The following is a 14,214-nucleotide window of genomic DNA, read 5'->3' as shown; positions in this document are numbered from 1 at the left end:
GCGGCGACCGGGGCTCTGTGCTGCACTTGTGATTGGTTTTAAAAAATGCCAATAAACCAGAGCACGTTTCTCTCCCATCCCGGAATGCTGTGTGGACAATGCAAGATTAATGCAGCAGTGATTTCCACAGGGAGCAGCAAGTATTGACCTTTCCCCATCCAGGGTCAGAATGCAGAGTTGATAACTGCAATGATGCCTGCAAACAGTCAGTGAATAGACTACAGTAGGAAGCTAGCCAGCTGGCTAACACTGGGCCATTTACAGTACTGTAATTAGGGGATATTGTCCTTTTGTTAAAAAAAACAAAAAGTTTATGTGGACTTGGCTAGACTTTTGCAAATGTCATGTCAACTAAATAACTTCTTTAAAAGAGCTGGACCTTACAAGACAAGGAAAGTGTGGTCACATAATGAAACACACTCTGTTGACAGACACACATTTTTCTGCCTACAGTACATTTTAACTATTAAATCCAAAAATCTGCTCTGAGGTTATTTACCCTAATTAATCCACAGGCTGGCTTTAATCAATTTACGCACTCAACCACACATGCACAAATGTTGCTAGCTGTAGTGCATTAACCCTGTTTACCAATTCTAACAGGTAAAAGGGCGGGACAAAAAGAAAGAAAGAAAGGGAAGTGTATTTAATCCTCTGGGACTGCATTTTAGCTGGACTAGTTTTAGGAGAGAGGATAAGAGAGAGAGAGAGAGAGAGAGAGAGAGGAGAAAATGATGACAAGTTGGTGGACTCAGGGAGTCAACTTGGTGTCCTTAATCCAGCTAAATCCCCCATACCCTTATGTCTGCCCCAACAGCTACACACACACACACACACACACACACACACACACACACACACACACACACACACACACACACACACACACACACAGCTATCTTCTATACACCTACTTGCCCTTCCTTGTGCTGAACTTAATAATGAAGCTGTAACACAATTTCAGTATTGCAGTTGTGTTATATCGGTTTGATCTGTAGATTTGGATCAGTGAATGAAAAAGGCCATCATTGTGACATTGTGATGGCCTTTTTGCCTGATGGCCTTTTTGATTTTCGCAAAAGGCATTGTATGCTTTGCCATGCAGCACTGCATTTTTAAATCTGTTCTAATGATTGGCATGATATGGGAGCTTTTCAACAATCCACCCCTCCGTGAAGACGGTATTTTACTTGTTGTCAGAATACTTTTAGACAGGTTGCAAAGTCAAGTGCATGCAATTTACCATAGTCTAGACAGAGTGTGCATTATAAATAATCCACAAAGAACATCATCAATCATGGCGATGACAGTAGTGAGAAAACAAAGGATGAAAGTGCTGTTTTTTTGTAGCTGATGCCTGGACTGCACTGGCCGTGATGTAATATTTACCCCCCCCATGTCTGTGTTTTTGGTGGCACATTTGCATGGGATAAATGAAATTTGGGTTTCATTTATCTCTCGAACACCATGTTCGAACATAGGGATGCTCATAAGTGTACTTGGTACCAGAGCACCCTAGGCCAAAAGGTCAATGATCGATTTTATAATCGTTTCATCTGATCTGAGGCCATATGTTTTGGACACTCGGGTGAAGAGAGGGGCAGAGCTGTCAACCGATCACCATCTGGTGGTGAGTTGGGTCAGGGGGTGGGGGAAGACTCTGGACAGACCTGGTAAGCCCAAACGGGTAGTGCGGGTAAATTGGGAACGTCTGGAGGAGGCCCCTGTCCGACAGACTTTCAACTCACACCTCCGGCGGAGCTTTTTCGTGCATCCCTGTGGAGGCTGGGGGGCATTGAACCTGAGTGGACAATGTTCAAAGTTTCCATTGCTGAAGCTGCGGTGAGGAGCTGTGGTCTTAGGGTCTTAGGTGCCTCAAGGGGCGGTAACCCACGAACACCGTGGTGGACACCGGTGGTCAGGAAGCCGTCCGACTGAAGAAAGGAGTCTTTCCGGGATATGTTATCCCAGACGACTCCGGAGGCAGTTGCAAGGTACCGAAGGGCCCGAAGGGCTGCAGCCTCTGCCGTGAAAGAGGCAAAGCAGCGTGTGTGGGAGAAGTTCGGAGAAGACATGGAGAAGGACTTTCGGTCGGCACCAAGGTACTTCTGGAAAACCGTTCGCCACCTCAGGAGGGGGAAGCGGGAGAACCATCCAAGCTGTGTACAGTAAGGATGGGACGCTGTTGACCTCAACTGAGGAGGTAATAGGGCGGTGGAAGGAGCACTTTGAGGAACTCCTAAATCCGACTAATCGCCCTCTATGGTAGAGGCAGAGCTGGAGGATGAGGGGGGATTGGCATCAATTTCCCTGGTGGAGGTTGCTGAGGTAGTTAAACAACTCCACAGTGGCAAAGCCCCAGGAATTGATGAGATCCGTCCAGAAATGCTTAAAGCTCTGGGTGTGGAGGGGTTGTCTTGGTTGACACGCCTCTTCAACATTGCGTGGAAGTCTGGGACGGTGCCTAAGGAGTGGCAGACCGGGGTGGTGGTTCCCCTTTTTAAAAAAGGGGGACCAGAGGGTGTGTGCCAATTACAGGGGTATCACACTTCTCAGCCTCCCGGTAAAGTCTACTCCAAGGTGCTGGAAAGGAGGGTTCGGTTGATAGCTCGAATCTCAGGTTGAAGAGGAACAATGCGGATTCCGTCCTGGTCGTGGAACAACGGACCAGATCTTTACTCTGCAAGGATCCTGGAGGGAGCCTGGGAGTATGCCCAACCAGTCTACATGTGTTTTGTGGATCTGGAGAAGGCGTATGACCGGGTGCCCCGGGAGATACTGTGGAGGTGCTGCGGGAGTACAGGGTGAGGGGTCCCTTCTCAGGGCCATCCAATCTCTGTACGACCAAAGCGAGAGCTGTGTCCGGGTTCTCGGCAGTAAGTCGGACTCGTTTCAGGTGAGAGTTGGCCTCCGCCAGGGCTGCGCTTTGTCACCAATCCTGTTTGTAGTATTTATGGACAGGATATCGAGGCGTAGTCGGGGTGGAGAGGGGTTGCAGTTCGGTGGGCTGGGGATCTCATCGCTGCTTTTTGCAGATGATGTGGTCCTGATGGCATCATCGGCCTGTGACCTTCAGCACTCACTGGATCGGTTCGCAGCCGAGTGTGAAGCGGCTGGGATGAGGATCAGCACCTCTAAATCGGAGGCCATGGTTCTCAGCAGGAAACCGATGGAGTGCCTTCTCCAGGTAGGGAATGAGTCCTTACCCCCAAGTGAAGGAGTTCAAGTACCTTGGGGGTCTTGTTCGCGAGTGAGGGGACAATGGAGCGGGAGATTGGTCGGAGAATCGGCACAGCAGGTGCGGTATTACATTCAATTTATCGCACCGTTGTGACGAAAAGAGAGCTGAGCCAGAAGGCAAAGCTCTCAATCTACCGGTCAGTTTTTGTTCCTACCCTCACCTATGGTCATGAAGGCTGGGTCATGACCGAAAGAACAAGATCCAGGGTACAAGCGGCCGAAATGGGTTTCCTCAGGAGGGTAGCTGGCGTCTCCCTTAGAGATAGGGTGAGAAGCTCAGTTATCCGTGAGGAGCTCGGAGTAGAGCCGCTGCTCGCTGCGTCGAAAGGAGCCAGTTGAGGTGGTTCGGGCATCTGGTAAGGATGCCCCCTGGGAGCGCCTCCCTAGGGAGGTGTTCCAGGCACGTCCAGCTGGGAGGAGGCCTCGGGAGACCCAGGACTAGGTGGAGGGATTATATCTCTAACCTGGCCTGGGAACGCCTCGGGATCCCCCAGTCGGAGCTGGTTAATGTGGCCCGGGAAAGGGAAGTTTGGGGTCCCCTGCTGGAGCTGCTACCCCCGCGACCCGACCCCGGATAAGCGGATGAAGATGGATGGATGGATGGATTTATCTCTCTCAAATGTATTGACCAAATTCTAGGAACGATCTGCAGATGTCATTAAAACATAATGGGTCTCCGTGCTGAGTAGCTAGATGAGCCTCCCAATTTGAACCCAAAATGCTATCAGAGTCATCATTAATGCCTCCATAATTTAGAAAGAGGAGGAACAGAAAATCAAGGACTCATTGGGGGAAAAAGACCCAAATTAATGCAATGCTGATTCACATGCTGCTAATATAATTAGGTGGCCTCTTTGTTTGGCAAAATGACGGCACAGAAAGCCTCTGCTGTTATTCCAAATCACAGGAGGACCCCAGGTAATACTAGACCCAGGGGGATCTGAAACGCTGAAATGACAAAGAAGTTGACGAGATGAGATGAAGGGTTCTTTCTGTCTCAAAATGAGTCAAAGGCATTTCCGTGATTTACCGTTAAAACATGTTTCTGTTTAAATAATACAGGTGGTACAATAATAAATAGGCCATTAAAGGGGTACTATGCAGTTTTTTTTTTAGCTTAATTTACCTTAACTGAAGAGCTTCAGAGTCATTGGAATGGTTATATGACCTACGGCCTCAGCGTCAGGAAGTATCGCGTGATATCAGGTCTCGCGATGTGATGAATTGCTTCACGGCACTGCACACATACGCCCATTCAGGAACCGGCTAAAAAGGTAGCGATGGAGTTTTTCACACTATTGTCATGGCTGAGCCGGCAAAAAAGAAGCAGAAAGCTAGGAAAGCATTGTCGGAGGAACAGAGAAAGAGGAAACGGCAGACTGACCGAGCGAGGAGTCAGACACAAATAAACATAGGAGCTGCCAAATATCTATTCTGAAGCTGTAGGGGGGGCTCTATAGAGAAACCTGTGATCAAAAAGCGAGAAAACGGCGAAGAAATGGTCTAAACTGCGTAGCGCCCCTTTAAAATAAGAAGTCAAATAATTATCAAACATAATAACCTCATCTGTTACCCAAATGTCCCACGGAGCACTTTTTTGTTTTTTGTTTTAAAGATTATTTTTTGGGCATTTTTAGGCCTTTATTTTCACAGGACAGATGAAGACATGAAAGGGGAGAGAGAGGGGGAGTGACATGCAGCAAAGGGCTTGCAGTTCGGAGTCGAACCCGCGGCTGCTTTGTCGAGTAGTAAACCTCTACACATCCACTCTACCAACTGAGCTAACCCGGCCACACCCCATGGAGCATTTTTTACAGTATCTGGTACCAGTGTTGTAGTCGAGTCACCAACTGTCGAGTCTCCAGTCCCCAGTGTTCAAGTCCAAGTCCGAGTCACCAAAGAAGAGTCAGAGTCGAGTCCAAGTCGAGTCACCATTACCTGAAGTCGAGTCACGAGTCCATAGAATAGCAGACTCGAGTCCGAGACTACGTAGGATGAAACATTTGAAACAGTTACAGACTGAATCAATGTCTTAGATCACATTTTCATGACCTATTACACATAAAAGTAGGCAGAAACTTCATCCAACTTCCAAGTTTTACTTCATGAATCCTCAAGTCTGAGTCCAAGTCATCAGTGCCCAAGTCCAAGTCGAGTCACTATTCCAGAGAATAGTGACTTGAGTCGGAGTCCAGGACTCAAGTACTCCATCACTGTCTGGTAAAATGATATACCAGAAAAATACTGTATGAACAACCTAACAATCTAATGCAATGAAATACAACAGTCCTGCAATGAATCCTACCATTTTAAGAGTGATAGAGATGTGACAGAGATAGAGATGTGACAGATATAGAGATGTGACAGAGCGGAGACCACTTCAATGAAAATAATTCATAGGCTGCTTTGCCTGGCCGTAAGCACATGGCATGTTACTTTGAGCGTGCTCATTTTGAGTTTGAATACACAGTTGCAGATCAAATGTAATTTTTTTTTTTTTACCTAGTCAATGTAAGTTTAACATGAATAAATGTTACTTTTTGTCTTAGATTTGCCTTTGCGTGTTGGCATTATTGCAATGAGTTGATAAAACCTTTTCAAATATAAAAACTCTATAATCTTGTATGCACTTTTATCTGCTTTCATGCCATAATTTGCCGCCTTTATTAACGCACAGCAGACCAGAGTAGAGGTTTGTTATTTTATTATGTTTATCCCTATATTTTAACTTGCACTATTTTATGTCTTGGATTCTCATTTAGTTACTTGTGATTTTCTGTTTTATACAACTTTATTTAGCATTGTTGGAGGGAGCCTGAGACCCAAGATATTCAGTGACAATGACTTTGGGAATGCTTCTGTAATTGTTGGGCATCTGACAATAAAAAACTTGAAACTAGATCCTGAAATTAACATGCCTATGTACTGAATCGAAATTTTCAATTGTTACCTAACCTATGTGCCACAACAGTATTTTCAAGATTTGTATAACTAGTGCAGTGCCCGTTCAAAATGTACCTGTTCGGGATGGGCCGATTGCTTGGCCTCGGGTATTGCTACTTGCAAAATAATCATTCAAGACTTCTCTGTTTGTTTTTATTCTGTAGCTTTCTCCAGAACCACTGTACCTCAAAACAACTTCAGAAAAGGAAAAGGTGGAAGGCAACGGAAAATCGATCGCTCAGTTTTTTTGTTTTGTTTTCAAACTTTATTGTGCGTTCGCTTAGTTTTACTCACAGTTTATTAATAATAAATGTGTCGCATTCAGGGGGCAGCCCTAGTTTATTCAAACAAACGTAGGTTGAATGATAATACACAGTGGGCTCTGTGTACGTTAGGGTGCTGCAGGTCACGTCTTTTTTATTGTTCTTTTGCACATGCAATGCGCATGCAGGTTGGACAGAGCCTTTTGTGCATGGACGGACAGAGATTCCTGCCTTTTGTTTATAGATAGAAAACTAATACCATGTTCAATTCACTGTAGTCCCTCTCAGAGCAATGGCAACAGATATGACTTCCTCTGATTAACTCACTAAGCAGTCAGTCAGTCACTGTAGCTTTATTCTGTGACAGATTCAAGTGTTATGCTTTAAATGATCCCAAACTATGACATAGTGACAACCACCAACTTTTACTGAATTTGAAATTTGCCAAAACAAATTGCATTTTTGTTTGATGAATGTCTTCATCTCTCCGCAAAGATCTCTTTGACGTCCCATCAACATCTGATCAGAACAATTTGCTACAGTGTTTTATGGCCACACACCTTCAGTTAGACTGAGAGGGAACAGTTTGGTCAACTCTTTCTGCTCCTGTTTCCATTTCTGATTTTGTCACATTAATAATGTTTTGATACTGGGATTCTATTTTCCCTCGACATGACCCCACTACACGAAGGTCAAAGCACAGGGTTGGTTGTTGCACAAGGCTTTTGAAACAGACAAACTACATGATTCAAATTCCAATTTTAAGTCTGATTTAGCTGTAACAACTGAGTTTTCAAGGCTGTGGAGAATCTGTGGTTTGTACAAAATTGAGCAGATCAGAGAGAGCTGTCTGGACATGTTTTACCACAGTCGGAGCTTTCACAATTGTATCCAATATTTTTGGTTTTACAAAAGGAATGACAGAAAATCTAAGCATGATGCTGCAGCTTTAGCTTATTTTATCTCCACACCATCAGGGCTTTACTATTTACCTAGAAGTGATTTCCGGCATTTTCAGAAGCTTTAGCAAATTTGTGTGGGGAGAGACCTGGTGGGATGGGTTTGTATAAAGCTAATTTCCTTCAATGGTAGCACACAGGCCCTTCAAGAAGTAACTTATAGTAGTTCACTTCAATCTTTAATTGTTGTTGCGTGCAACATAACAATTGTATTCCGAAATGAAATAAAATGGTGAATGTTTTTGTTCAAATGCCTGCTAGGTCTTGGAGTGGAAAAACGGCACTCTATTGTGTCTTGTGGTGAGCACGCAGTGTGAAAACATGACCTCCCTCCTCCGCCTCTGTCTCTGTCTGTAACTCATGTTGCTTGTCCTGTTGTCGCTGATCTCAGGCTGTGTCCTGTAAACCATTGATCTTAGCTCTTTTCCCACGTTTGATCATTCCCTCTCTCTGCCTGCCTTCACACACACATACAGTATACACTTAGTGTCCACTCTATGCACTTAAGTATTTCCTGTCAGAGGTGATGGTCATTTTCTTTCTCTGTTTCGTCTCCATGCACAGCTGATGCTGACACTGCTTTTTGACTCATGCACAACACACTTAACAACGTACGCAAATGATGGGCAGGTAGAATAGAGAGAGAGATGAGGGAGGAAAGAAAGAAGGAATAGTAGAGAAAGAGAGGGCAAGAAACCTGTGTGCAGAACGCCAAAGAGGAAGGGATAAGAGTCAGGAAGAAATGCGGAGGTGGAGGGAGGGTATGGAGAGGTTTTAAGGATAGATGGAAATAGACTGTGGGCAGAACAAATAAAAGGAGTGAGGAAAGCAAGTATAAGGAGTACAGAGGTACTGACAAGCATCTTATGAAACGTACAGTATATGCTTACTACACTTATACAACAGACACTGATATTATAAAAATTTGAAGCCAAATAACCATTCAAGACTTCTCTGTTTGTTTTTATTCTGTGTCAAGAAACACACAGTACCACACAAAGATGGGTAGTGTGTGCAAGATATTTCTAGCTGGTAATTGGGTGTGCATATTTACATATGAGGTCTCTGCCGCGGTGTCACCATGGTTGCATGAGAAGCCTAGACATGTCCAAAGATCCCAGTGAGTATGAGGATGTGTGTTTGTCTACACATGTTCCAGAGGCCCTTACTGGTACACAAGTATACTGCAGTCCGGGTCCAAAATTAGCACCATCTACCAGCCAAATGCTAGTAAAATATGCAAGTGGCTGGTGGATTTCCTTCACTCACCAGCCAAAAAACAATAGTTATCTATTGATTTGAACATTCACATTCACTAGCCATTTGGCTGGTGGACAAAAAAGTAAATTTTGGACCCTGTCTGCAGTATTAAAGGTCCAGTGTATAACGTGTTTAGTTGTTCATTATCAAAATCTGTGTTGCCCGTTCACAAATTTGTCCTTTTTCATGAATATTTACCGCCACCATCAATTCCACGTATTCCTATTGGCTTGAAATTTTACATTTGCATTTGCATGAACTGGGGTAGACGCTCCATATTCATGCGCCATTTTGAAATACGTTAGCTGGTAAGGGACATACAGGACATACTGCTCCACCTTTCGCGTTTTCGCTGTCACATGATAAACTCACAGGTGCTGCTAATCTGCTAATGGGTATCGTAGCTTCCCGGCCCCGGCAAGTTTGAAGAAGGAAACATGGAGGACCACACGTATTCAAAATCCAAATTTCAGGAACCAGAGTCTTCTTCTGCACCCAGAAAAATAAAAAGGATAGTGAAAAGAGCAAGAGACCGGCGTCATCAGAAAAAAGCGTGAAGGCTACCGTAGCTGTAATACGCACTTTGAACTGCGTGGTGCGAGAGAGTTGATTGCGATATATGATCTCAACGCTAGATGGGAGAAATTCCCACACATTGGACCTTTTAAGATACCAAAGCAGGAAAAGCTTATTTATGGAGCTGTGCATTAAGGTGTCAGAGAGCCAGAATTCATATTTGCATAATGTACCATATATGTGTGTTTTGGTGACAGAACCCGAGATTAGAGTTTAACCTATGTGTGTGTAGATGATGAAAGAAACTTGAATCTTTCAAATTGATTGGTTTCCCAGACTCGTATCACTGCCACAGCCAGTTGCAGCTACTAAAATTGAATCGCTTCAGTTCAATTACAGTGATTGAGTCACAGCCCACTTTTTTCAGACCCTAAAGATTTATACGTTATATTCCATTGTTTCTCCGACCTCATTTCAGCTGGCCTAATTAACGTCAGCTTTATCTGCCGTCTCTGGCAGATTTATCACGTAATTACAGGTTAAACAAAAAAAAAACGTTACTCTCAGAAATAAGTTCTGTCTCTTGTTGTAGAGCCCAAACATCTTGTAAGTCCAGTACTATGGCTTAATCAAACAGTGCAAGGACAGGGCGCTGTGGCTTAGTTGGTCAAAGTGCCTGTCTAGTAAACAGGAGATCCTGGGTTCGAATCCCAGCAGTGCCTTTAAATACTTTTATTGCCAAATGTCTCTTACTGTATTATGTCATCACAGATGCATCATGATAAAAGATCACACTAATGCCGACTGATTTTGGAGTTCCCCGACAATAGCCCTATATCGGAGGCAAATCGGATTTTGCTCTGTGCTCGCGCCAGGGGTCGCCTGTACTTTACTGTATGTGGTGCATTTGCAACACAGACCAAAGTTGTTGCACAGAGAGAAAACTATGAATAGTAAAGATGTGTGGAAACAGGCTATTTTGTGAACATGTGTGTCAACGACAACACCCCCTAAAAACGTCTCTTTCTGCTCTTTCTTTTTCCTCTTTGTTTTATCGCTGCAAATCAGCCACCAACAACTCGGAGCGCTTATTTCTGGAGGGCATCCAAGAATCCCTGGTCACAGTTTGTGTTTTTGTGACAAAAACATAGTTTGGAGGCTAGACTCTGGGATTCCTCCTGGTGAAAGATCTAGTAGTGTCTGAGCCCCTGTCGCCGGTCACTCAGGTAGTGTTAAAAGAAGACAACAAGACTGCAAGTTGTATAGTGTGAATAGTAGAGCAAACTGGAGACTTCTGGAGAAGTCGTCTAGTGGGAACTTAGCTCAAATGTACAAGGTCATTGAAATGCTAATAGTTGTATTTATGGATTCAAAGTGTTATTTCCACAGTCAACACAATTCTACTTCTCTTCTAACTCAATTCTACTGAACCTTCAATGGGGAACTACATCTCATACAATAATTCCCTATGTAACCCATGCCCATACTCGTACGTAAATGATAAGGAAACTAATAACATATATGTTCCAACATAATCCAGAAGTCAGTGATGAGTTTTTACACATGGGACTTTTGCATTTATTTTGATTTTTTACATTTGTATGATTTAAAGCATAAGCAGTCAACTGCAGTCACTGGAATCTGGAGTATCAACATGCTATCTTTGGGTTTTGGAATGTGTTGTTCCAACTGATAAGCGATTCAAACTTGGCTCTCCAATGACAACTTACAGGGTGCTGTGGCTTAGTTGGTTAAAGCACCTGTCTAGTAAACAGGAGATCCAAATCCCAGCAGTGCCTTTTCACACAGTGCTGTTTATAGAAGTCGTCCTGAGTTTTCGGTAGAGGTGCTTGTAGAATAGCAGTACTTCTCAGTTCCACTGTACTTTTGCATTGGTGCAGCATATGATTTGTAACCACAAAGCTTGACCTTAATTTATCCTTAGGATGAGAATACACAGGACAACTCAGGGACACAGGCTGCTTTACTGCTATGACTTGTGAATAGAGCTGGGTGATATGGAGAAAATCACATAACACAATCTTTTTGACCAAATACATAGATATTGTGGCGATATTGTAGGGTTGACTATTGGTGCTTTCACAAAATATTTACACAATGACATTTTTGATAAATAATCATCAATAATGTGGATATAATGACCAAGTGGGTAAAGGCAAATAAAAGAACAGCTAGAACAGTCTGGTAAGTTCAGAAAATGACATCACTTTACTGTAATGTAGCCTTTAAAACCAGGAAAAGACAACACTCCCAGCCGAATAAGGCTGTAAGTTTAGTATATCTATTTCTACAACATTTGATCTATTCCAGTATTTGCTAAAGAGGTGTCATCATTTATTGAGACAGCTGGGCCTGTATTGCCAGTAAACCCCTTTCTCTTTTATCTCACTGATCAGATGCTCATTAGTGATTGTATGGTGGTATCACTTTATTTTGGTTGAAAAAAGTGGGCATTGGAGGCTTATGAGAGTTATTATGCCTCAAACATGGTCCACTTTAAGTTGAAAGAAGGTTACAAAGATGTGTTTTTAGAATGTTTAGACATCAATTAATGATAATTAACCTCTGAAATAGTAGGCTATATATTTCTGTTGCACACAAGAGGCTCCACACATGACAGAGCTGTGTTCATCAGGGCTCTGTATTGCAGCACGAAAAGAATAAAAATGGCTGTCACTGCTGATCTAGTTTAGTTTGGAACTGAGGACACAAATCTGTCCAACAGCAAGAAGAAAGAGCTTTTGATGCCCTGAGTCAGGAGGCAGTTTCCACTCAGTTTTCACATAACATCTGTGATCATCAAGTCATGTTGCAAAGTAGGGTGTTCAGCTCATTTGGATGTGAGAGATTACATAAACGTTGTGAATATACAGAAATATTCCTTTTTAGAAAAACTCTGTCATGTTAATACAACCATTATGAATTTAAACACCATTTTTTTGGGGGGGGGGAGCGGGGATTTGGAAACAACCAGCACATATTCTATTCCAGGTGGTCTTTCCACTATTATGTGGAGCAAAGGCTGGTTTTCAAATGACTCTCAAAAGACCTGCCCCGTGTGAGGCTCGAACTCACGACCTTCAGATTATGAGACTGACGCGCTGCCTACTGCGCCAACGAGGCCTACAGTTTGGGCTGAGCATGTGTGTTGTAGACCGCAGACTCAATATTGAAGGTCAGGGGTGGAGATATCAGTGAGATAAGGGAAGGGCGTGTGTCCTATTTCCACTGACATGCATGGGGGTGGAGTTAAACACTAAACACATGCTCCAACCTCTTGCAGTAGATCATTGACAGTTGGAAATATTGCAGTTTTGTATGCAGGATTTAAAAGCCTGGTTCAGTCTAGTTAAGTTTTGATCATGCCTCTTTTTAGCTAAAGCTAGAAGTCTAAACCAGCCCCTGCCCCCTAGAAAACAGACTGTACACAGCAGGTTTAACACAAAGGGATGTCTTGGGGAAACTGTTGTTGCTTGATTGCTGTTCCCTCACATCATCTTTTGTATAGAGTTTTATTTCAAACAGCACTCTAGATCTGAGTCGTTTGTGTCTGCCAACATCAGTCATACAAGTCTGCCCAATCCTATATGTAACGTTTCCCACATAATACAGATTTCAGGTCTGACGAGTAAGTCACTTTCGCAAAAAAAAAAACTGGTCCTGACCTTCTTAACAAAATGTTGAAATGGGAGCTCCCAAGTGGGTTAGTGAGTCCTAAACATCTGCATGTGAATGAACAAAAAGATAATGCTAATGATTAGATTGTTTGTGAAACCACTTCCACAGTGCCTACATTTACATGTGAAAACGACTCCCATCCACACTAATTATGCACAGAAAAATGCAAGCTTTTGTGAGGTGAGACTATACTTGTAGGTCCCAAACAACTTATAAGTCCAGTGGTAAGGCGCCTACACACAATCAGAGGTAAAACCGTGAGGTAGGGTGCAGAGCATATTGCAGGCACAGAGGCAAAGCTCCATGCAGATATACGTCATTATTGCTTCTGGCTTTGTTTGCGCTTTGACAGGTCAGCGGCAACAAGTAAAAATCATTTCAACTTTGAGCGCAGCGCTCAGCGGCAATTTTTGGTGGTGTGACAACGCCAAGGGCACTGCTTCCTCCAAGTTGCTTCCACCGCTCTCCCCATAGGAAAACTACAATTTGAATCTTTAGAAGAGATGTAATATACTGAGGCAGTTTTAGTAGGAGTCATTTATATACAACATATTAATGCTAGTGAGGACCATTCTACTTTTTCATATAGTACACAAAGATGGGTGTGATATATGAATATAAGTAGTCACATTTACATCAAAATATACAGATAAAATGTTTGTTCACTCGGTGTGGTCGTTTCCAGTATGCTGCTTTGTTCATTTAGCAAACAGTGCCAGTCCATTTATCTGTCTGTGTAATCGTATACGTAATGTTTTCCATTCTGCACATTCCTGGACTGTGATAAGAGCTTCCACTGTCTCTGCTGCCAGGATGTTGTGTGATGTAGAGACGGCAAGGGGGAAATTTGTAGGGGTTTGTGCATTTTGTGGGTCAGAACGAAGGGCTGCAGGATTATGGCCAAAATGAAAAAGAACCAATTAATTGAAAATTAAAATCTGATTTATATATTCTTCCTCCTGTCTTTAATATGTGTATGTCTTAACTTACAAATGACAATAACTTGTGAGCTGCTGATTGAATTTATTTAAATTATTAAATTACATGTAATATTTACCCCCTTCAAACAACTGAACACATTTCTGTCTCTTTCTCTGTAGGACCTACAGTCTGAAGAAGGGACAGCTGGAGAGGGACTATGCACAGGTAAGACTGGCTAGACTCTTGCTGAAGACTGGTATGTGAATATAGACAACAAATATCAGTACATCAGTCTTAGAACTCTCCTTAAGCCTGGCCCTAGGTTGATATCCATGCAAAACACAAAACATTGACTCTATTTTTTAAACTGAAAGGGAACACCGTTGAACATTTCTCTCCACATAATTTCCACA

General features: G+C 43.1%; 2 protein-coding genes and 2 non-coding genes across 7 annotated transcripts in view; 2 read left to right on the top strand and 2 right to left on the bottom strand.

Annotated features, from left to right (window-relative positions):
- Positions 1-14,214, top strand: part of fchsd2 (FCH and double SH3 domains 2) — a 65,777-nt gene that overhangs the window by 6,959 nt on the left and 44,604 nt on the right. For all 3 annotated transcript variants that reach the window (XM_078246318.1, XM_078246320.1, XM_078246321.1), the window contains exon 3: positions 13,981-14,026. In XM_078246318.1, coding sequence (XP_078102444.1) covers positions 13,981-14,026 — 46 coding nt within the window. The remainder of the gene's footprint in view (positions 1-13,980; positions 14,027-14,214) is intronic.
- Positions 1-14,214, bottom strand: part of p2ry2.1 (purinergic receptor P2Y2, tandem duplicate 1) — a 46,269-nt gene that overhangs the window by 12,752 nt on the left and 19,303 nt on the right. The window lies entirely within an intron of this gene.
- trnat-agu (transfer RNA threonine (anticodon AGU)) lies at positions 9,830-9,903 on the top strand. Its single transcript has one exon. It is a non-coding gene; the product is annotated as a tRNA-Thr (tRNA).
- Positions 12,253-12,325, bottom strand: trnam-cau (transfer RNA methionine (anticodon CAU)). Its single transcript has one exon. It is a non-coding gene; the product is annotated as a tRNA-Met (tRNA).

Source organism: Sander vitreus, chromosome 3 (genome assembly GCF_031162955.1).
Source record: "Sander vitreus isolate 19-12246 chromosome 3, sanVit1, whole genome shotgun sequence".
NCBI classification, from domain to species: Eukaryota; Metazoa; Chordata; class Actinopteri; order Perciformes; family Percidae; genus Sander; species Sander vitreus.
Note: the sequence above shows the minus strand (reverse complement) of the source record. Positions and strands in the feature narration are given on the sequence as shown.